This window comes from Protopterus annectens, chromosome 8.part0 (assembly GCF_019279795.1).
Source record: "Protopterus annectens isolate FY-2018-M chromosome 8.part0, PAN1.0, whole genome shotgun sequence".
NCBI lineage: Eukaryota > Metazoa > Chordata > Ceratodontiformes > Protopteridae > Protopterus > Protopterus annectens.
In genome coordinates this window covers 1,305,523,486-1,305,547,584 of record NC_056741.1, presented here as the reverse complement: position 1 = coordinate 1,305,547,584, position 24,099 = coordinate 1,305,523,486, and the positions used below count along the sequence as shown (strand labels likewise).

Here is a 24,099-nt window from a genome sequence, read left to right as displayed (position 1 = left end):
AGTCTTATTCGCCTCATGTTTTAAAACTTTCACTACATTTGGGTCTTGTGAGGTCAACAGATATGTATGCAGTCCTACGATTGCAGATCTGTACATGCAATCATTTTCGAGAATGGGATATATGTATGTGTGTATATTACATAAATGCTGTTCTCACTATTAATCTTCTGAAATGTTCCTTACTAAGTTTTATTCACATTTGTTCATGTTTTATTATATTGATACACTCCCTCTTGCTCATGTTCTTTTGCATCACATTCCTGTCCCATACTGATGTTTTCTTGTTGCTACAGCTTTCCTGCCTTAAAGGTTACTTTTGCACATTTATCAAAACCAAATGACATTCATATGTCATCTGAAAAAAGTTTTGACCACTTGCAGTTGTGCTTTCAGTTCCTCATCTGATGAACTATACAGTTTTAAATCATCCACAAAAACCATCTGATGAACTATACAGTTTTAAATCCTCCACAAAAGGAAGATAGAAGTCTTTACACTTTAGGTCATGGCTACAATATGGCTCCCAGAAAATAAACTGTTAAGTAAACAGCTTAGTGGGGTAAGGGCAAGGCAAAAGAGCAGCGGTGACAGAGTCACCCTGGAATAACCCCCTGTGAATTTTTAAGCCTATAATAATAATTTGTCCTTTATCATGCCTTAACTGCAAAGTGGTTTGCCATTGTTTCATTGTTGCTGTAATGTAATCCATCGATATAGGGAGTATGTTATACATTTTTAAAGACTCTCTTATCCATGAATGTGGCATACTATAAAAATCTTTTTTGTAGTCTATCCGTGCCATACTTCTCCATTGTGACTTTTAACAACAAATGATCCCTTTGTTCCATATGACTTTCTTTTGTTATCCTTTTGTTCTATTGCCATAATTGAGTTTTCTTCTGAATGACTATAAACTCTTTTGGCATCTGTTCCACTGTCGTCAGAAGGCAAGTTATTTGTCTATAGTTTTAAAGATAGCTTGCAAGTTTGCTCTTAAGCAAGAGTATTGTTTTTCCTGTTAACCAGGTTGATGTCTGTTCGGTGTGCGCATATAAATGGTTCTTACTCATGGCTAAATGTTGTTGCCTCACAGCAAGAGGTTCTCCCGTTCGATTCTCGGCTGGAGTGCGGGGAGTGCCTTCTGTGTGGAGTCTGCATGTCCTCCCCGCGGTTGGGTGGGCGTTCGAAATACATCTGTAAATGGGCATGTCTTCGTTGAAGGTTGAACGTCGAGTTGGCACCTCGGCGTTCATGAAAATCTACTGCCAGTCATTAGTGGACCGGCGTTTCACTGTGGCGATCCCTAACCGGGAAAAGCCAAAAGACGACAACAACAACAACTCATGGCTAAATCTTCACATAAAGATGTTAATACTTTTAACCAGAAGTTAGGTACTGCATTTGGGCCTTGGGTTTTCCAATTAGGAGCTTTTCATAACTTTGTTTCAGTTTCTCTGGCCGATATTTCAACCCATTTCATATCCTGAACATTTCAAGTTCTTCTGTCCATTTAGCATCTTTATGTTCCACAGGATCTTCATGTATCAGTTTCTTGTTGTTTTTTTTTTTTTTTTGGGTGGTGTTTCAGTTCCTTTTGTCGTGTTTCCAAATCTTTTTTGGGTGGTGTTTCAGTTCCTTTTGTCGTGTTTCAAAATTCTCTGTAAAACTTTTTATTTTTTAGGTCATCAAAAAATTGTTTATTTTATACTTTTCCTTTATATTTATCTGCATATCTTCTAAGTTTTTCTGCCAGTGCTGATATATTTTGTTTATTATTTGCAATAGTACATGATAGATCCTGATCTGTTCTGATACTGCGCAGTGCTTTTATCACATCTAACATTTTGAGTATTTTTGTTCTGTTCCCTCTTCTGTACTCCTTTAACAGTGACACGTCTTCTTTTAATTACTTTACAGTTTCTCTGTTTGATGCTTCCATGATGGCATTTGATTTCTCCCCTTCCTTTCCCTTACTGCCCTGTGTTTTTTGTGGTAAGACTATCTGTTTTAATTTAGCTGCATAGTAATATTATCCTATTTACTTCTGTTATAGCACATAAATCTCTATGAACAGTCCTAGTTACTGTGTTCATTTCCAACTTTGAGTTTTATTGACTTTCTGTAGTCTGTTTCTTTCATTGATCTTAATATGTATGTCCATTTCTATTAAATCAAGCAATTCATCTCTTGGATCATTTTCTTCTAAACTGAGGGGACAGTCTTTGTTCTCCATTTCCTGTGGGCATTCTATAGAAAGTTCTGGAGCATATTTATGTGCCACTTTCTCCTTCAGTTCATCCTTTGTCCTTTGTTGCTCTTTCAAATGGGAACTCCTGGCCTATCACTCCAAAGCATTGATGGTGTCAGAGTTGCCACAAGTTTCCTGTTCCTTCCCTTGCTGTACAACTGCAGCTGAACTTTTGTACTGGTTTCCTAAGTATCTTCATATGGCAACTAATCAGTTGTTTCCTGCTCCACTGGTTTTTCCTTAATTTGGGGATCTGTTGTCTATTCTGCTGTGGTGTTATCAGAGTTAGATTTTCTGCACTCAGTCCTTAATTTTGCAGGTAATCCATAACCTCGGTTTCTATTTCTTTTGATTTCTCCATTACTAATCCTCTTTTTTCTACTTTTCCTCTTTGTTTTCATATTTTTTGTATTGTAAGATTTTCTGTATCTGGATGCCTTTGCCTGTATTTCTCTTCAAATGTCTTTGATGCGCCCTTTTTGTATTTATTAGTTTTGCTTTCTCCTTTGCATAAATATTGCACCATAGTAAATCTTTTTCTTTCCCATATTCATATTTTTTCTTCAGATGTCTCCTGCTCCTCTGGTTTCTCCTTGCTTTGGGGACTCATTGTTCCATTATGCTGTGATATACCTATGCTGGACTTTCTACACTAAATCCTTCATTTCACAGGTATTCCATAACTTCAACTTCTATTTCTTTAACTTAGACTTGACTAATCTTATATTCTACATTCCTTCTTTGTGATCTTATTTTTTGTATTGTGAAATTTTCCGTATCTAGATGTCTGCCGGTGTTTCTGTTTGAATATCTTTGGGTCTGCTTTTTTGTATTGATTAATTTGGCTTTCTCCTTTCCATAAATATAACATCATATCAGATCTTCCCATGTCCATATTTCCCTTTCAAAAATGTCTGTATTTTGTTCTTTATATTTTCACACTTCTTCAGTCACTTCTTTTTCCAAATGGCCCAAGGTTTCTTGGTCTGTATAATGTTTTTCATATGTCTGTTGCATTAATGAACACAATTTTTTTATTGGAAGCTTCTGACAGTTTTTCTTATGTCAGTATTTTCTTTCCTCTAATTTCTCTCAATCTTTTTGAATACCTTCTGTCTGGAAATTCTGGGCTTCTTGCATAATAGTAACAATACATAATTTATTTCTTATCGTCAGTAGTCCACTCTTTCATCTTTATGGCTGTTTTTTGGCATATCAGTTTTTGCGATTTTTATGGACTACTACTTCCTTCTACAACAGGGGGGGGGGCATCCTCCCCCTGGGCCTGGCCTAGACCCATTGTAGGAATGTTTCAGTGTCTTGAGTCTACGCTGTCATTTTTTTCCAGTCCTGGCACCAGTGAGCCTACCAGGATTGGGCATTTTTTATTCTGGGTCTTGTGCACCCAGGTCTCTCTTATTTGTTAACCTACTTCTGTGCATGATATATGCTATATATATAAAATGAAGTTGACTTTGTGAGATTTTGTGAAAAAGAGGGTCGATCTCTTGAAGGCACTCACTAAGACATGAGAATGCATTCAGTTCTAGCAGTACTACTCCCCTTTGGTTGCTGATTTATCATCTTTCCATTTGGCCCACTTATCTCTTCATTCAGATCCCTTAACTTTTGGGCTATCCACTGCACCAAGAGTGTTCACAAAGTGTCTAGCTCTAGTTGCATTTCATTGCAGGCTGTAAACTATAACCATATCTGTTTCTAAGGTTTTCCATTCAGACTTTTGTCACTGCAAGGGAATACCTTAAGAGTGTTGGGTCTTATGGCATCTGTGATTCTCATGATGCCTTTGGCAAGACTCGGCATGAAAAACAATCAGTGGTATTTGAAATCTCTTTGGTCCTAGTAATAGCACCCTTTATCTTTTCAAATCCCAGTGCTGGGGGTTGTCAGAAGAGAAATTGTTTAGTGGAGACATCATATATCCTTAAATACTGGTCTCCCTTTCTCCCTCCCTGCTCCAAAGCATTCATTCACTACCGAATCCTGTAATTTTGCTTGGGGAGCAGTTTCAGGAGGGATAAAAGTGCAAGGTGTGTTGGACACCAGGGACAGATGCAAGCACATTAATGTTAAAGAATTGCTTGACTTGATCAAAGCACTCAGTTTTCTGAACCATCTTTAGTCCTAGGGGCTTCAAGTGATTACTGACAAAATACCATAAGGGAGAACCAGGTTGTACCCCTCCCCCTTTGAAGTCTAGGCATATTAACTTGGGAAGTAGCTTCCCAGCACAGTCTTACTCTACAGGCATCTTACATTTCTTCAGAGCAAAACTGTGTGGCATACAAGCTGTATAGAACCAGGGCAGACCCTCAAGAATGGAAGCTAGATTGGGGGGAGGGGGGGTCTTTCAAGATTTGATCCGTCTCTGGGGAGTTCCTCAGTAGGCCTCCTTGCTTCCTGTCTGAACAATCAACTGGCAAGATCCTGTTCCAGGGCCCTGTGCAAGAAGGCCTGGAAGACAGATGCCTTTTTATTTTCCTTGTACAAGAATGTTCCTGTATGCTTTTCCACCCTTTCCACTAATATACAGGGTACTACTGAAGATTCAGACTGAATCCCTCAGGACCAATGTAGTGATTCCTTGCCCAGTCAGCTGTGGTTCTCTGTTCTTTTGGAAATGGCCAAGAGAATCCAGGGTATAAACACATTGTCCTGTATGGATAGCCTTAAAGTCTTATCTCTATACTCTTGTCAATTACATCAAACTTCCTCCCAGACTGGATGTGCTCACACACCCCAACAACAATCAACTTTAGATTACTGTCTGGATGATAAGGCTTTAATTCCTTTTAGGTACCTGTGCACTGAGGATGTGCAGTAGGTACTAATGGAGGCAAGAAAGCCTGCTATTAGAAAATCCTATATTAGCAATTGGCAAAGGTTTTGTAGCTGATGCTAGCAACATAACCATCACCCATAAAGGGCTAGTACTTCTCTGGCTTTACAATGTTTGTGTGACTTGCTATCTTATGCCCTTTCTTATTTCTGTATCTAGGCTTATTTAATGGCCATTTCAGCATGTCTGCCCATGGTTCCTTTTCTTTTAATGCATTCTCATGTCAGAAAGTTTTTGAAAGGGGTTTTGCTTAAGAGGCTTCCAAGAAAACTGGTGACCCCTCCTTGGTATCTTAATTTTGTGTTAAAGAAGCTAACACTTGGCTCCATTTGAACCAGCTAACCTGGCTGACTTGAGATTCTTAACATGGAAAAGTTTTACTGATTGCTCTGACCTCTGCAAGAATGGTACCGGAGTTGCAAGGTCTTATGGTGAGTCAACCCCTTCTCATTTTCCAGAGGGTCAGAGTTTCTTTGAGAAGTAATACTACTTTTCTGCCTGAAGTGGTATCCAAGTTTAGTTTAAGCCAAACTATCCATCACCCCGTCTTCTTTACTGAACCTAAAAATGAGGGAGAAAGTATACTGAATACATTGGGTGTCCACAGACAACTCAGGTGCTGTCTTGTCAAAACTAAGTCTTTCAGATCTTTGGATCAGTTCATTTCTTATGAAGGTAAGAGGAAGGGACAACCTGTGTCAAAATAGCATTTCCAAATGGTCATCTAAGGCCATTAGCCTTTACTATGCTCACCATAACAAAACTATTCCAGGCATGGTCAAGGCCAACTCTACAAGGCTTTCACTTCATCTATGGCTTTTTGGAGATCTGTTGCATTGTAAGCTTGATTCTTTCTCTAGGTCCAGATTAGGCTTTGCTAGGACCATTCTCCAAGGGCTTCTGGATTCTTCTTCTTCCACCTTCCTAATGTAGTTAGCTAGGGTAGTCTACCCATATATGAAGACTCCTGCAGTAGTGATCAATATGATGAACATAGTACAGTTGTGTAAGTAAACTTACCATAACAGCAGATGTTCGAATGATCACTACTGCAGTAGCTGCTTCCTCGCCCATCCTCTTGATTTTTTGGTGGTGCTTTTTTATACCAGGTGTGAACATCTATTTATTTATATATTTATTTTTTGTTTCTAACTTTGTCATTTCAAGGCTGAGCTTTCCTCTCTCTTTGGACAGGAAAGCTTGTCTTTCAGTCAGCTTATCTCAAGTTGCCTAAGAGTTTGTGCATGGAGAAGGTGAAGTTTTTGAAGCTGGGTAGCTGTTATACACTTGGCAGGATATAACCGCTGTAGCTAAGGCTACTGCAGAAATGATCATTTGAACATCTGCTGTTACCATAAGTTTACTTACACAGCTGGACTTTTTGTTTTGTATGTCAGTATACTGTATATTTATTTATTTTATTTATTTCCATTTAGTGACTGGAATAGTCCCACTGAGCAGAAACTGTCTTCAGCGGAGGCCCAGGGAAAAAAGTTCTGTGTTCACATATTAAAATATAAAACATTAGAAACATAGCATGTGATTATTTCAAGTGGGTTTGAGAAATACAGAAAGTTTCTAAAAATATACATAGGCATGATCAAAAGAAAATAAGCAAATAACTTACATGATGTATACAGAAAAAAGGGACAGCCATTCACGTTAGCTAAATACAGGTAGAAAAGAGAATGGTTATAAGAATGTACAGTTGGAGTGATGAGGTGGAATGATTATCCAGGTGCAGAGCTGGACATAACCAAGATAATCATACCACCTCATTACTCTAACTGTATAGTCTTATAACCATTCATAACCACATTTTTACCTTACTGTTGTTACTAAACATGCAACCTAGGCTATGCTTTCTGTTGGTCAAGTATGATCAGTGCCCTAAAGTCAAAGTAAACTTCATTGTCATTCAGAAATCACACAAGTGTAAAAACTGAACGAAATTCCGTGGCTCCGGACTCAATGTGCAGACAACATATAGACTATATTCACAGACATTTACACACACAACACCTAGCTATTACATCACGGACATGCGGGTAGACAAACTAATATTGCACATAATTAGAAACACATTTTAACACTTTTTGAATTGAACACACACTTGCGTGAGACTTTAGTATTGCACAGGTACTGGTTAAGACATTGCATTGATCCTTGCACAAAAAGAGACATTTGAACATTGCACTGTAAACAGAGTATTGCACTATGGTTAATTTACGAATTCGCAACATGTATTGCACTGATATTACACTGCATTGCTACTGCCCTAGATGGCCTGTAAGTTACAGTCATGGTGAATATTGCATTAAGTATCAGATGAGACTGGTAACCAGGTTAATGCTCAATTTGAGACCGTTTCTACTGACCCAGTTGGACATCATGGAGTGTAGTGGTTACTACAGTTCAGCAGCCTGATGACATCAGGGAGGAAGCTGTTCCTGAATCTTGCAGTTCTGCAGCATATGCTTCGGAAGCGCTTTCAAGATGTTAGATGCAGGAACAGTCTGTAAGTAGGGTGAGTGCAGTCTTTAATTATTCCTGTAGCCTGCTGAGACATCTGGATAAGTACAAGTTGTGGATAGGTGGCAAGCTGGTCTTAATGATCCTCTCAGCTATCTTCACCACTTTGTGGAGGGATTTGCTCTCAGAGGTAGAGCAGCTTCCATACCATACTACGAGGTTGTTCATCAGGATGCTTTCTATTGTATCTCTGTAGAAGGTAGTAAGAACTGTCGATGGGAGATTCACTGTCCTCAGCCTTCTTAAAAAGTGCAAACTCCGGTGCACTTTCTTGACTGTGGCATTTGTATTTGTGTTCCAGGACAAGTTCTCATCGATGTGCGCTTCCAGAAACTTCATGCTTCTCACTTTTTCCACTGTTTCCCCATTGATGGTGAGGGGGAATGTTCCTTGCGATTTTTCCTGTAGTCCACAGTTATCTCTTTTGTCTTGTTCACATTTAGTGCTAAGTTATTTTCACACCAGGTAATCAGTTGTTCCACCTCATCTCTATACGCTCTTTCATCGTCATTATTGATGAGGCCCACCACCAGTGTCATTAGCAAACTTGATGATTTGATTTGTATTGCACCTGTCCATACAGTCATGTGTTAACAGGGTAAACAACAAGGGACTTAGCACCACTCTTAACACTGGAGTTCCACAAGGATGTGTACTATCTGAGGAGTTATTTCCTACACACACTTTCTGAGGTCTGTCTGTGAGAAGGTCAAGAATCCAGTTAAAAAGTTTTGACACCTAGTTGGAGTAGCTTCATTACCAGATAAGGGGTGGCCATGTTAAAAGCAGAGCTGAAGTCAATGAATTGTACCCTTGCATAGTCTGGTAACCAAAATTAGCTAAGTAAGTAAATCAGTTAAATAAATAAGTGAAATACAAAGGTATAGATGACTAGTCATGTAAGGAAGATGCCTTGGAATAAGCATGTGCATATCAAAAGGCAGTGCAAAGGAAAAGCACCCTGGGGAGGTAAAGCAAAGGAAACAGATGTGTTTTTAGTGTTCATGCAGAAATGCAAAACTGTTTATGAAGTATTACAAAAGCAACATCAAAATGTAGACCAGACACCTTGACTGTGAAGGTATTTCATACGAATCATACTGAGAGCACTGCATCACTTACTCTGAAGTCAAACTATGAAACCTTATTAATTTGGAAGGTAGCACAATATTCATAGGTCTAAATGGCTACAGAAAGCATAATGTTTGAAGACAGTTGAATAACAATGGACCTTGACTGCTCCTGATAGGAAGAGAGTAGCACTGAAGGAAATGTAGTCGTATCTGAAGTGAAACGGCAGAGATCAGGACTCTCATGTAAATGAATGGCATGGGTTTTGAACCAAAAGGCAATGGAAAAAGTGGTATGACAAAAAAATAATAGTATGATATGGCAGTTGTGCCACATCTAGTCATGGCCCACAAAGGTGTCTTAATAGTGCTATCTGATTGACTTGTCATATATCTTTCTTCAAAGGAAAGAAAAGAACTTTGTCACAGTTAGTCGTCTATAATTGTATAAACATAAACACTGTTGTCAGCCTCTGGCATTAAGAAAGTATCCAAATACATTATCTGAAACAAAAATTACATGCCCCACCCTGGGATAGGTTGTCCTTCATCATATCAGTAGAATGTATACATAGACCATGGTATCTGTAAAATGCCAGACATTTAATATGATTTAAATACAACACACTTGCAGTTTCTAAAATTCCAGTAACTGAACCTTAGTCCTTCTCTCTACCATATCCTCTCCATTCACTCCTGCCTGCGCTCCTCACTCTTTAACACCTTCCCTCATTCTGTATTTCACTTTAACTCTTTCTGCCTGGTGAATATCTTTTTAACCACCCTACAACTTTGCAGTTTCTGAAGCTACATTTTCCTGGTCACTTTTCTGTAGTACTACTGTCAGCATAAACTCATTTTCTCCTTCATAGTCTCCCCACAGTTTTATTGCTTGCCTTGTGTCCAGTCCAAATGTTTGTACCTGTAGGATGTCCCTTGTATTCATCTATGTAAACTTCTATAACAGTGTTGGCTAATCAGCTGTTTTTAAATTCACAAGCTGTTAATACAGATCTTGAGCTTTTCACAGGTGGTGCAGCGGTAGCATTGTTGCCTCACAGCAAGAGGTTCTCCCAATCGATTCTCAGCTAGTGTGCAGGGAGTGCCTTCTATGTGGAGTCTGCATGTCCTCCCCGCGGGTTGAGTGGCATTCCGAAAGACATGCGTGAATGGGCATGCCTTCGTTGAAGGTTGGGCGTCGAGCTGGCAACTCAGCACCATGAAAATCTACTGCCAATCATTAGCGGACCGGAGTTCCGCTGTGGCGACCCCTAACCGGGAAAAGCTGAAAGACAACAACATAGAAGGTTACTAGGCTAACAGCTGTAGAACCCTTACATTCCTAGCCATATTTTTACAGAGTTATCCCATTTCTCAGTGGTTAGGTGAGTGAAGTTTGCTGAGGTAAGGATTTATGGTAGTTAATACTGACTTCCTCTTTCCAGGAGGGACATGGGTGCCACCCCAGGAATGAATTTGCAGTCACCCATCCATTGATCTTGGTTGTGTTTGAAGAGGGTCATGGAGGAGCTCTGTTTCACGTGAATTGGAAGCTTGTTCCAGAGAAGTGGCAGTTTTTGGGAGATGTATCTATCTCTCCAGCCTGACCTGTTCTTGTCAGAGGCTAGGTTAAGATCCCTGAAGCAAGTAACCCTCATGCAGTTTGATTCATGACTGTGTAGCATTTCCATCAGGGCCAGGATAGAGACTGCCCTGTAAGCCAGGCACAAGTCACCCTTTAGCAACTTGTAAGAGATAGAATACAGTGACAGGGTTTCAGTCTTTCTGTGTAAGACTTGATCTGATGTGTATTTTCATTCTTCCTCAGCTGATGGGTTAGGATCTGATTCTTGGATCTGACTTAGCTGTTAATAAAGCTTGTGGGAGCCAAAAAGCTCTCGAGCCTCTCCCTTACCCATAGTGCACCAACCCTAAGTAACTTCCGATCTTGTTTGCTGCTTTTTGTGTAAGACGTGGTTGCTGTAGCTCTTGAGCCTCATCGCTTATTTTTCAGGCAAATTAAATGTTTTTCATAATTTATTTCCTTTATTGTTCCCTTATGCTCGTAAACTTAATATAGCTGTTTTTTTAACTTGATGAATTGATTGAAATTTATCCTATTCTTTTTATTGTTAGCGTGATCTTCTATTCCATTGTTGGTATTCGCTGTTCTGTAGCTACTGTTATAGTAGCCTTACTTACCATTATTTGTAAACTGCTATTCCTCCCTTTTTTTCTGCTTAAAAAAAAAACTGAAAACTTATCTATATAAAGCTCCTTTCTTTCTTCATTTCTCTTAATCTTTACCATGGCAGAGAAAAGACCTTCAGGTTTCAAAAAATGTTCCAAGTGTGCACATAAAATGCCTATGTCAGACACTCTTAGAGTCTGCGCCTACTGTATGGACGTTCTACATATTCTGTTTGTAGTAATTTTAATCCATGTACTTTGGTGGAGAGAAAAACAAGTTGGTACTAAAAGGCTTGTTACCCTCTTCATTCAGAGCGGCTATTTGGAGGGGCTCAACCCCCACCAAGAAAAAATCCAAGGAGTCAAAATCCCCTACTCCATCTACTTCCTTGGCTTCATTCTTCGAGCCTTCCAGGAAGAAATCAAAATTGGATACATGGAGATCTTGTATCCCTTCCCCCTCAGATCCAGAGAGAAAAAGGTTGTCAGATCCGATCCTCGGATCCCACTAAGAAACAGTTAGATCCTATGCTGTACCCAGGACCCGGTACTCTACATTGGTAGATCCTGCTCCTTCTAGGTTGTCTTCTCCTTTCCTAGAAAGGTGCCATACAAAATCTCCTTTGCTGGAATCGTCAATCTCCTTTGTTGGAATCATCTATATCATCTAGAGGTTTAACTGAAGATGATGTGGATCCAGATGGGTGTGTTACTGGTGCCTACTAGCTTGGATCAGGCAGGCCGTCCTTCATCCTCTCAGACTCCTTCTCTGATTCCCTTGGTTGTTTCAGAGACCCAGGATCTGGGTCTTCCAGGTCCGTCAGGCTGGGATCTGAGGAGTACCTTATAATTGGATCAGAAGTTGACTCTGAGCACCTCGGCTCTGATTTTTTTGGATCCATAGGACTCTGAGCTGAAGCCTCCATGTCAGGTTCGAGGTGTTAGTTGATTGTGAGGGTTTCAGAGTCATCTCTGCACCTTGGCACTTCAGTACTGGATAGCTCGGCTCTGACATCCGCCTCAGGGATTTTGCTTTCATGGTGGGAGGAGGTAACGGTCTGGAAGCTTGCCTTCTTGGCTCTGGATCTTCTCTCTGTCCGGGCGGTCAGCTTTTGAGGTTGTGAAGAGGGTTTTCTCTGCTTCGACAGTTCTGACAGAACATTCCCCCTCTGATTTCCAGTCCACCCAGATGCCTCTACACCTAGAGCCTCACCTTTTGACACCACAGGGGCAGCCAGCCCAAGACATTCATACTACCCAGCAGGGTATTACAGTCTATTCTGACAACTTCCTGGAACACCCCACTGAGGTGGTCCCTAGGAAGAGTAAGAGGAGGCACTTGGCCTCTCCACAAGAGTCAGTCACCAAGTATACAGACTTCTATGAAGGTGAAGGGTCCCCATGATTGCCTCCAGAAGATGTCTCATTTGGAGACATTCTCGAGATCCTGAAACAGAGAGGTGGTTGGACCCCTGGCACCCCAGGTCCGGGTCAGACTGCTCTGTAAGCTGGGCACAGGCCCCCCCTTAGCTGCCTGTAGGAGACAGAATACAGTGACAGGGCTTTCAGTCTTTCTGCTTAAGACTTGTTTTGTGTACCCTGTAATTTTTTGTGAGAAACCTTTGTGGCCTCCAAATTGTTGCAGGTGTCTGGTGAGGTACTTGGAAGCATTGTACTCAATTACTGGTCTGAGGGCGGAGTATAATGGAATTATAACATCTTTAGATCTACATGTGATGCCTTTACTTATAAGATGTGCCACATAGAAGGATTTCCTTACTGCTGTGGATACGTGGAGGTCGAAGTTCAGATTGCTATCAACCCAAGTACTCTGATCACGTACCACTGAGTCTACCCTTGGGTGTGTGTGTGTGTGTGTGTGTGTGTGTGTGTGTAGGTGTGTGTGTGTAGGTGTGTGTGTGTAGGTGTGTGTGTGTGTGGGAAGGGGGTGCTGTCTATAATGTAATTAGCTGGGATGTCAACTTTCCCAGAGGGAATAATAATATTTTTTTGTATTTAGCTTTAATCTGTGGCTCTGGCACTGCCTGCATTAACCCTGTCTGCAGTATATTAACATTGATTGTTCTGAATTTGCAGTCATCAGCAAACTTGGTCGGACACAGGCCATCCAAGTTTGCCTGGACTTCTAAGAAATAAATTCCAAACTGTAAGGGGCCCAACACAGAACCCTGTGGTACACTACTGGTGGCCGGTCTTTTCCTAGAGGTGAAGTCACCCACTTTGACAATATATGTCCTGTCAGTAAGCCAGTTGGCTACCTATCTGGTAATGTAGGGGTTAATTCCCAAGTGGGAGAGTTGCTCTGTAATACCCGAGAGGAGAATTTGTCAAATACCTTTGCTAGGTCTAAATAGGCTCTATGCACAGTTTTCCCTTGTCTGGGGCCTTTGTGACTTTCTCGAAGAAGTTAGCCATGTTTCACAGGCATGATCTACGTTTAATGAATCGGAATTGGGTTGAGTCCAAAGTCAAAGTACGATTAAAGTTCATGAAGTTAGTATTGTTTCCAAGGTCCATAATGATTCTTTTCATGGCCTTGCAGATGAGGCTAGTAAAGCTTATGGACCTATAATTCCCAGGGTTGGTTGATGACTCCCCTTTTTGCAGAGGGATTACTACTGTTGTCCTCCATTCCACTGGAACATAGCCAAGTGGTTTCTGCTGACAGATGTGGTTTGTAGGTTGCGAGGAGCATTTTGTTTTCAAATCAAAGTGGCCTAGCATGGGTGTATGTGTGCAATATGTCTAGTAGGACTTTTTGTTGTTCTGGTTTGTATATTAATTTGTGGACTTGGAGTAGTGGCTGTAAGCGAGTTGCTTGGGTAATTTAAGCCAGTTGGGCTGTTTTAGGGCTAAGCAGTGATGGGTTCTGGTTGATGAGTTGGTAGCAAATTTGCTATTTTATTGTAGCACCTGTTTAGTTTATTTTGGATGGGAGCCATACCTCTCAACCTCTTGGAGAAAGAAATCAGGACAAGGCCGAAAATAATTGGGGGAGGACAAAGGCCCAAAAACAGGGACAGATTTTAAGTACTCCTGTTATAAACTTAGACGATTGCTGGAATAATAGAATTTGTGTTAGCATACATTTTCTGAAGGGTATTAAATATGTAACTCAAATGTCATTATTTAGTGACTTCAGTATTCAGTGATTTGTCAGAAAAAAACACAAATTTTATGAGGCACAGGCCAAAAATATGAAGCAAAAATCTGGACATTCTGCGAAAATCTGGACAGTTGAGAGAAATGGGAACTTGAAGGTTAAGCAGCACTAAGGAACCATATAGTAAAGTAGGGAGCAGGAGTTTCCTGGACAAATCAGTTAAGTAGTTTTTTGTCCTGTAAGTGTCCCCAACTATTGTGAGTTTGTTTGATGGCCTGTTGTACATGTAAGTCAAATTTTAGGTTATCAGCAATTGTCATGCATAGCTTGGTATGGTGGATGACTTCTGAAGGGGTGTTTATCAGAGGTGTATTAGAGAGTTGGGAAGATTTCCTGACTGCAGAAAATCATTTATTAGTGGTGGTTGTATTACTTTAAAAATGTATAGGTTATTTTCATTACTGGTAGATGAAGTTTCTTTCTATGGAATGAGGAGAAGTATATGATACAGCTACATAAAAAGAGAAACTAGAGAGATTGTGTGTGTTTGTGGGGGGGGGGGGACTCATGCACTGTTAATGAGGGGGTAAATGCAGACAGATTATATTTGAAAAAAGGCACTGTTAAACTGGGATCAGAGTTGAGGGGTTGGTGCTCAATACATCCCAAGTCACGTGTGCATACCTTTAGTGGTCAGTACAGCAATAGGCCAAACGTCAATAAAATTATTTGAGAAGAATTAAGAATATTTGTAGCAGTTATTTATAACCAAAAACATATAGGGCTGTTAATGCAGGCTGAAAAAGTTATAATTCTCAGTGCAGGTTGTGATGCCCGTGCCCTGACCCAGCAATCAAGGAGCCTCAATCATCACCACTAACACTAGTGAGGGGCGTCTCATATAGGAGGGAAAGGGCAGCAAATACACACAGTAAAGTGCAATTTCCCTTAAGAGCACACAGAGATCACAGTCAGTCCGGGGCTGGTCACGCCTTTGCTCTCCAGGTCCCCAATAAGACTCCCCACTGGCACAGCTATAGGGTTCAGATCTCAGCCTAGTGGGTAAGCTAAAACCTCCAGCATCCTCTGTCCAACCAGTGCTTCGTGTCACTGCCAAAGTAGTTGACGCACACGCGCACACGCACACACACGCACACACACACACACACACACACACACACACACACACACACACACACACACACACACACACACTTTGAGAAGAGTTTATACAACCACACAGACACTCCTGGAGAAGGCTGGCACAGGTTCTCCAGCTTTGCCCCTTTTTCCCAGACTATACCAGCTGTCACCACCCAGTAATATTTATCAGCTACTCAAAGGCCCTTAAAAGGGTGTCCAATTATTACTGTGCAATATTATTATCCAATTGGTGGTATAGCCCAGGGCTAAAGCTCTTGAAGTGGCTTTGTTCAATTTTACCAAAGGGATGCAAGTACTCTAAAGAGCTTAAGGTATCTCTACAAAAACAGCCACAGTTGAAAGGGTTTAAAATATTTAATAACAAATAGTCAAAACACAAGACAATACTTTTTACTACACAGTGCTAGTCAAGAGTTCAGAGATCACAGAGAAATACTTAAAATAATTCGGTAGTACAGTTCTGACATCACAGAAAAACAGTCTAATCTTTCTAGTTTTAGCTATTTCTAAGAGAAAACATAAGTCTAAGATAAACTTACATATAGAGCAAGAGGTTAATGCTCTCTGATTCTCTCTGTTTTTAAAATCACATTCCTGGTTCACATTACATCATTCTTCACACTTTCCTGGGGTTCTCAGGCTAACAGGCTACATTCTTTAGTAAGCTCACACAAGGTCAAGAAGAAAAGCCATTAAGGACATTTATGCATGCAAATTCTGGCCATTAACTCTGGCCTTAAAACAATAGCAAGAATTCCATTCCTTCATCTAGACCGGCCGGAGCTATGTTTTAACATCACAACATGCTTTACTTGGTCAGTAGTGTGCACCATTACATTTTTTCCAGTTCCACACGTAACACTATTTTTACCATTTAAGACAACAGGCCTGTGGTTTGCATTAATATTTACAGTTGACCGAATTATCTCCAAAAATTATATCTGGCTAGGTTGGCAGCCTTCACCTATCTTCACCCAGTCTTCACACAGGTATCCTTTGTTCTTTCATTTTGCTTAGGGAGACTGCCTGCACAGTTGGAGACGGTGCACATTAGGAGAGGGGAGGTGTAGGTGCTAGATAGGTTGGGGGCTGAAGCAAACCTTTATTTTTGGTAAGCACACTGATCCTGGGACAGGTCTGGGGGATCCCTTAATGGTACTAAGCTTCTAAGATCAAAGAATACACAGTGTAATAAAAAGTAATATGGGCGATAAGCAGTTTAGTTCAGATCGGAATAGTAGTACAACTGACCTGATGTTTGCAGTGAGACATATAGTGGAGAAGAAGCTCAAGATGAGAAAAATAGCCAACTAGGCATTCATAGACTTGGAGAAAGCATATAACAGGGTCCCCAAAAAGCTGATTTGGGCAATACTTTGAAGTCTCAGAAACACTGGTAAAATTAGTGCTTGCTGTATACAAGAACCAAATGATAAAAGTGCAAACTGTGTTCAGCTGTGTGCCCAGTACTGTTCATACTACTAATTGGCTACATTACTATGTAGGCTGGAAGGGATGAAGCAGTAAAACTACTGTACCCAGATGTTGTGGCATTGCAGATAGAACATAAACTTCAGCAAATGACATAAGAATGGAATGTAAAACTGGAGGCAGACAGCTATCCATCTCCCGTTTTCTTTCCTTAACATAAAAATAAAGGAGGAAAGGATATTTCATAACTTGGATGTCCACAGACAACTTTGGTGCTATCTTGATAAGACTAAATCTGTCAGATCTTCTGATTTAGTTGTTTATTTCTTGTTAGGGTAAGAAAGGACAACCTGTGTCAAAACAAACCATTTCCAAATAGTCATCCAGGGCTATTGCCTTTTGTTAGTCTCACCATAAAACTATTCCAGGTAGGGTCAACATCCACTCTACCATGGCCTTGGCCTCATCTATGGGTTTTGGAAAGGGTTGGGTTCTGTAAGCTGCAAGCTTGATTCCTTCTCCAGGTCCAGATCAAGCTTTGCTATAATCATTCTCCAGGGGCTGCTGGATTCTTCTTCTTCCACCTCCCAAATGTAGTTAGCTGAGGTAATATGTGCAGATAGTTAAGGCTACCACAGCTGTGTGATCAATATGTTGAACTTACCATAATAGTAGATGTTTGAATGTTCACTGCTGCAGTAGCCGCTCCCCCCCTCCAAACCCCTTGTTTTTTGGTATGTTTTTTTATTCTGGGGTGTGGACATTTTATTTTTTTTTTCTTCCTAGCATTGTTCTGTCAGGCTTCAGCTTCCTTGTCTTTGCTGGCAGGAAAGCTAGTGAAGGGCTTTGCTCCCAAACTTGTTTTTTTAGTCAACTCATGTCAAGCTGCCTGATAGTTTGGGAGCATGGAGGTTGCCCTGAAGCTTTGGAAGCTGACTGGCTCGTATTTCCTTGGTAGCTTATAACCCAATATAGCTAAGGCTTACTGAGGCACTGATCATTCAAACATCTGCTGTTATGGTAAGTTCAGCTTACACAACTGTAGTTTTCTGAACTTCTAACCTGTTGTTCATTTCATGTAAAAGTAAGAATGAACAGCTTGTGTCAAAGCAGACTATTACAAATAATTGTTTCAGGCTACTACCCTTTACTATTCACACCACAACAAAAATATTCCAGGTACATTGAAGGCCTACACTGCCAGGGCCTTGACTTCATCTATGGCTTTTTGGAAAAGGGTTTGACTCTAGAAATATTCTAGAAGTAGCAATTCTGTCCTTTGTGCATATGTTTAGAAAGCACTATAAACTAGATTCCTTTTCCAGGTCTAGTACAGGTTTTGCTAGAACCATTCTTCAGGGGGTCCTGGATCCTTCCACCTCCTAGTTATTCTAAGCTAATGGGTATTGCAGCAGTGACTAATGTGAAGAACATAGTACAGTTGCATAAGTAAACTTACCATAACAGTAGATGTTTGAATGATCACTGTTGCAGTAGCCACTCCTATCCTCCACCCCCCCCCTTTTTTTTTGCCAGACTATGGATCTGTGTTTTTGCTTTTCCTAGCAGTATGCTCTCAGGGCTTAAGTTCCATCTCTGTTGGTTGGAAATCTCTAAAGACCTTAGCACCCAAACCAGTCTTAGTCATCACAGCTGAAGCTGACTTAACTGTTTGGGCACATGGAAAATTTTAATTTCCTGAAGTTTTGAAATCTGGCTAGCTATTATCTTATGCAGGATATGACCCATATAGTTTAACCTACTGCAGCAGTTATCATTTGAATATCTCTTAATGGCAAGTTTGCTTATACAGTTGTACTTTCTTCCTCCATCTCGGTTTTCCCCATCAGATTTTTTCCACCAATAGTATTCTTGTTCATTCTATAGGTCTTCAACCCTCTCTGTAAAGTGCTTTCCCAGTTGCGGGCATTAGTTGGTCCCTATAGTCTGTTGTTTATGCCTCCTCACTACGTTTACGATGGACCTTTCACATCATCTCATGATTGTGTACACCCAAATCATGTCTCCCTGCCTCTTCTGGTATCTAATGAGAAGAGGTATAGCTCCTTTGGTTAGTAGTTTTATCCCTGTTCCACCATCCTGTGTATCCTTCATTTGCATCCTGACATTTCTTTCTTTGTATGAACTCCAGAACTTCCTGAACACAATCCAATAAAGAAGGGGGATTATCACTTTGCATTATGTTGGTTATTTCCACAGATCTTATTGTACTACTTGTGAGATCTGGTCAAGTTGTGATCAACTTGCGTAGATCCTCTTCCCCATTACTTTATACCAAGATTACTGTGACCCAGGTGCAGTGCATTCCATTTATGTGCACTGAACCTGATATGCCACACTTCTGCCCATATGGTCATCTCTTCCAAATTATGTATAATACCCCATGCTACCACCTTCCTCCTCTGCTACACTTAGCAATCTGTTGTCAGTGAAGGCCCCCCCCCCGTTTTCTGTTTCCGTGGATATGTTTGAGATCAGGACCAAGAACTGACCTCTGCAGTAGTTTAGCTATCACTGTCATTATTCCTGACTTTGTCCATCTCACCACCTATGCCCTACCATTCTCATACAGTTTTCTTTTTCTGTAGCTTTGTTCCTAACCCCAACTTCAGTTTTCCTGTTGGCTGCCTATGTGGGAATGAGTTAAAAGATCTTGGTGGACTGCAGGTAGAAGACATCTCTTTATTTCCCTTACCCTCTGGAGGAAAGACCTGGCAGTCACAAGCGTACCTTTTCCAGATGGCTTGCCAGTGCATTATCTTTCACCATCATGCAGTCAGTCCATCATTTGCAGTGTACTGCAGTCAGTGGATACTTTAGTAGAGGCATGACTACTTCCTTTACAAAAAAATTAAAATTGTCTCTTTCTGTCTCAAATTTGGTCTATTGTTCACAGCTTTAGCAAACATTATTGTTTTTATCTTGACTGCAGGAATCTAGCGCTTTCTTTAGTACATTGACACTTAACTTTGGGCACCATTGATTTTTTTTTTTTGTGTGCTTTTGCTGCACCTGTCCTGGTGGTTTTATTTTCTGGGAGTTAACTCAATTTTTCTGAGCTAGGAACAATGTTCTTTTAATATAGATGTTACTTACTCGCATGCTCTTATAGAGTTGCTTACTTATGACGGGACCCTCCATGCCAGGTTCCAAATATCTTTCCACAGTAGTAATCTTCTCCATGGACAAGCTGCCTCCATCCTGCCTTGGCTTCTGGAGTTCTTTTAAGTTGGACAGGTATATACTTGTAAATAATGTAGGTGTCTAATCTGCATTGCTTTCTCTTGGTTTACATGTCATGTCCTGGGTTAGTGTTTTGGTGAAAATTGTGTACTCAGGAGTTAGCAATATTTTTGTGTCTTGTATGACTTTGTGGCATGTGCCAGCATAGGGAGTGCATATCCCTGAGAAAAAGTACTAAATTGGAGAAGAGAGGATGAATTCAACTATTGACATTCCAATGAAAGTCAATGAATCTACTTTTGTAGATCATATGATATGGTAAGAATGTATGTTAAGCTAAATAAAAGAAAATTAAAAACTATATGTGAAGCAAGACCGTCATCATTTTGTTTGATTTTCCTAGTTCTAATTTAATAGTATTGGTGATTTTGTTTCTGCTTTTGTTTTTGTTGTAGCTGATCTAGCTTCTCAGTCTCTGCTGAACAAACTGATCAGGAAGAAGCTGGTGGAAACATCCTATCCTGTTGAGATTTTGCAGCGGGACCCCCACTCACCGTTGTACTCTGTGAAGACATTTGAAGAACTGCATTTGTAAGTTGCTCATAGCTGAGTCGATAACAGAGTGCTCAAGACAGAGAATTAAAGGGTTAGGATAATATGATTCTTCTTGTTAATCATGCGTCCTGCTGATCCTTTCACTATATCCTCCTGAGAAGTATTCAGGGTGCGCGTTACCTTTCAGAGTAATAAAAGATTTGTTACTAGCTTCATTTGTTGTTTTTCTCAGTTTCAGAAAATGCTATGAGTTTTGCAGAAGGATTTTCCGTAACTTAACATTCCTCCTTTTCTGACAGCTTTAGAGGATGTGTGTGTGTTACTGTCTGCAGTTTTCCTATTAATCAGCCAGCTACCCCTAAAAAGGCAGGTAGGATGTATAAAATTAATCAGTGTTTTAATTTTTGTATACTAAATTAATCAGTGTTTTAAATTTTTGTATATTATTCCCAAACCTGGCCTGCAGCTGTAACCTTAGTTGATCAATTGCTGCTAAGCACTTAGTTAATTCCAATCCTACTCTTTTTGGTAAGTATGGGAAAATTATGGGTAGGTATGGGGGGGAAGGTGTATGCTTATGCAATGTTGTTTTTTAGAATTTTGAATTGTAAGGTCCGGGTCTGTGTCAGATGATTGAGTTTTCAGAAGGAGACCATTTGATCAAGTTTCCGAAAACTCGAACATCAAAAAAAAAAAAAAATTCTACCTTTTTTACATTTTTCAGGGGGGCAAGCCCCCACACACACACCCTAACCCCCTGCAAATTATATATACCATCTCTGAGCTCACACTACAGTGAGGAAAAAGGTTAAATTTCCTGATCCGCACTGTACTGTGATCTCCATTCAAAAGCTTTGAGTTTTCAAAAACTGGATCGTATGGTCTCGACCATATGAATTTCAATTTTCTGAAAACTCGTTCAGCTGATTGGGACCTGTAAGGTTCATATGTTAAAGCTTATTCTGACAAGACAATTTATCTGCAGTTTCTTCTTGTGAGGAAAAACCTGCTTAAGTTTATTCTTTTGCACTGGTCACTACTCATTGTGTGCGGTGTATTGTATGACACTGTTGATGCTTCTTCCAGGGCTATGGCCACTGGTACTGTTTTAAGGGGGTTTACATAGCTGCATTCTTAGAACCTTCCAGATGTTAAAAATGAAATTTAAATTCTCCCTTTGATAGAGATTTAGTGTTTGGACCCTCTGCTGTAGAGGTGATCAAAACGTAAGAAGAAAGTGGCAAGCTGATCCAGAGAATTTCTAAGATTTTTCACCTCTCCTTTCAGAATTGTTCAAGGGATTTCCTTTCTCCTCTTCCATTTTTGGCAGAAAACAGAGTAAACCGTCTCAACAGAATTCATATAAATAGGGGATTAAGAAGGAATGGCAAGAAAGTTCCAGAAAGAAGTCTCTAACCTCCCCAAATCAAAGATAGCCCAATATGTTTGACTGACTATTCAAGAGACCTTGTGACCGCAACCCACTCCCACCCTTGCCCACTTTTTCTTTCAGAAAGTCTTAATCTCCTTTTTTGTCTTTGATTGCTTTAGAAGAATTTTTGAATATCAGTCATTAAGAATACCGATGGCAGTGGGAGGAAATTCCTCTTTTCCAGAGGGTCATTCCTCATCCTTCAGATCACACCCCCCCCCCCAACTTGATTTTCATCACATCCTGTCTCAAGGAATGATAACTACTTCCTCTTTTCCAAGTGGGGAGGGTTTTTATTCAATGATGTTTGTAGTGCTGTAGAAAGAAAATACTTGGAGGCCAGTTCTGTATTTTTCTTTTCTAAAACTGTTCAAAAATTGTCACATTGCAACCTGTTACGTCTTCTTTCTCTTTCAGGTTTCTTGGTAACACTAGACTTATAAGATGTTTATTATCACATCCTTATTCATCCAGACTTCAGATGTTTCTGTAAAGTTTTGCAAGTCTGGATCAAATTATCAGTTCTCTACCTTAACCTTTGGACTTTCCACTGCACCAAGAGGGTTCACAAAGTATTTAGCTCCGGTTATAATTCATTGCAGGCTACAGGGTATCCATATTTTTCCATATTTAGACAACTTGCTTATCTTTGCAGAATCTTTTTCAGTGTGTCAGGAATCTCTCTTTTGGGAAAAAGATCTTACACAAGTTGGGACAAATATCTTGCACAAGTTGGGATTCCAAGAGAATAGTCAAGTCTGTCTTGACTCCATCACACGTGATTTTGTTCCTGTGATGTCAACTAGACACCCCAGTTCAAAGTGCTTTTGTTCCACAGGATAAAATAAATCCCAATTTAGATCGGTTTCTAAGGTTTTCCACTCAGATTTCAGTCACTGTGAGGGAATACCTCAGAATGTTGGTTCTCAAGGCATCTATGATTCTCATGATACCCCTGGCAAAACTCCATATGAGAAAGATACAGTGGTATCTGAAATTTTGATCCCAGCATATAAAACATGCTTTATCTTTTCAAATCCCAGTGCTGGAGTTTATCAGAAGAGAAATATTTTAGTGGAGAAAACAGATATCCTTAAATCCAGGTCTCACCTTCTCTGTCCTTGCTGTAAAGCAGCTAGTTACCACAGACAACTCAGACTTTGCTTGGGGAACAGATTCAAGAGGGGTAAAAGTGCAAGGGTGTGGGATACCAAAGACAGATTCAAGCACATAAATATATACAGGATGCTTGCCATGATCAAGACACTCAACTCCTTGAACCATATTTGGTCCACCAGGAACTCTTCAGAGTGGTTTCAGACAATATCACTCTCTTGTGGTAAATCAACAAGCAAGGGGGAACCCGATCGCACCCCCTTTGCAGACTAGCCATGTTAGCTTGGGATATAGCTTCACAGCACAATCTCGCTCCTCCACATTCTGTATGAGCAAAACTGTGTGACAGACAGTCTGAGCAGGACCAGGGCAGATGCTCACAAATGAAAACTAGAACAAGGGGTCTTCTAAGTTTTTTTTCTGTCTGTTGGTAGAGCCTCAAGTAGACCTTTTTGCCTCTTCTTTGAACAGTCAACTGACAAGATTCTGTTCCAGGGCTCAATGCAAAAAGGCCTGGAAGACTGATGCCTTTTCTTTTCTTTGGACATGAATGTTCCTGTATGCTTTAACATCCTTTCCACTAATATTACGGGTACTCCTGAAGATTCAGAAGGAATTCACAAAATCATTATGGTGACCTTCTTCTGGCCTAGGCAGCCATGGTTCCCCCTTCTTTCAGAAAGGCTAGGGGCAGTTACCATAACCTTCCTCACAAACTGGATCTACCTACACAAGAACAAAGCTGTTTGATACACTCCAACTTCAATCATTTTCAGGTGACTGCCTGGATGATAAGATCTTAAGACCTTGTTTACCGAGGATGTGCGGTAGGCACTAACAGAGGAAAGACTGCTGCTAGAAAATCATATATTTAGCAAATGGAAAAGGTTTTCTAGATCATGATAGTGAAATAACGAGCACCTATTCAGGGCTAGTTGTTCTCTGGTTTTACAATGTTTGCACAAGTTACTATCCTTTGGCCTTTCTTATTCCTCTGTCAAGGTACATTTTTCGACCATTTCAGCATGTATGTCCATAGATCCTCCTATTTCAAGACAGTCTCATGTCAAACATGTCAAAATATTTGCAGAAATAACCAAAATAACAACTGGCACCACAGGGAAATAAATGTTCTTGAGCACGGAATGAGAGAGTAAAATCAAGTAATATAAT

At 40.3% G+C, this 24,099-nt stretch overlaps 1 protein-coding gene across 1 annotated transcript in view; it reads left to right on the top strand.

The window, feature by feature from the left end:
• The window catches only part of DDX25 (DEAD-box helicase 25), a 2,576,846-nt gene that overhangs the window by 540,526 nt on the left and 2,012,221 nt on the right, over positions 1-24,099 (top strand). The window contains exon 4 of the mRNA XM_044080825.1: positions 20,279-20,414. Within this exon, the coding sequence (XP_043936760.1) occupies positions 20,279-20,414 (136 nt within the window). The remainder of the gene's footprint in view (positions 1-20,278; positions 20,415-24,099) is intronic.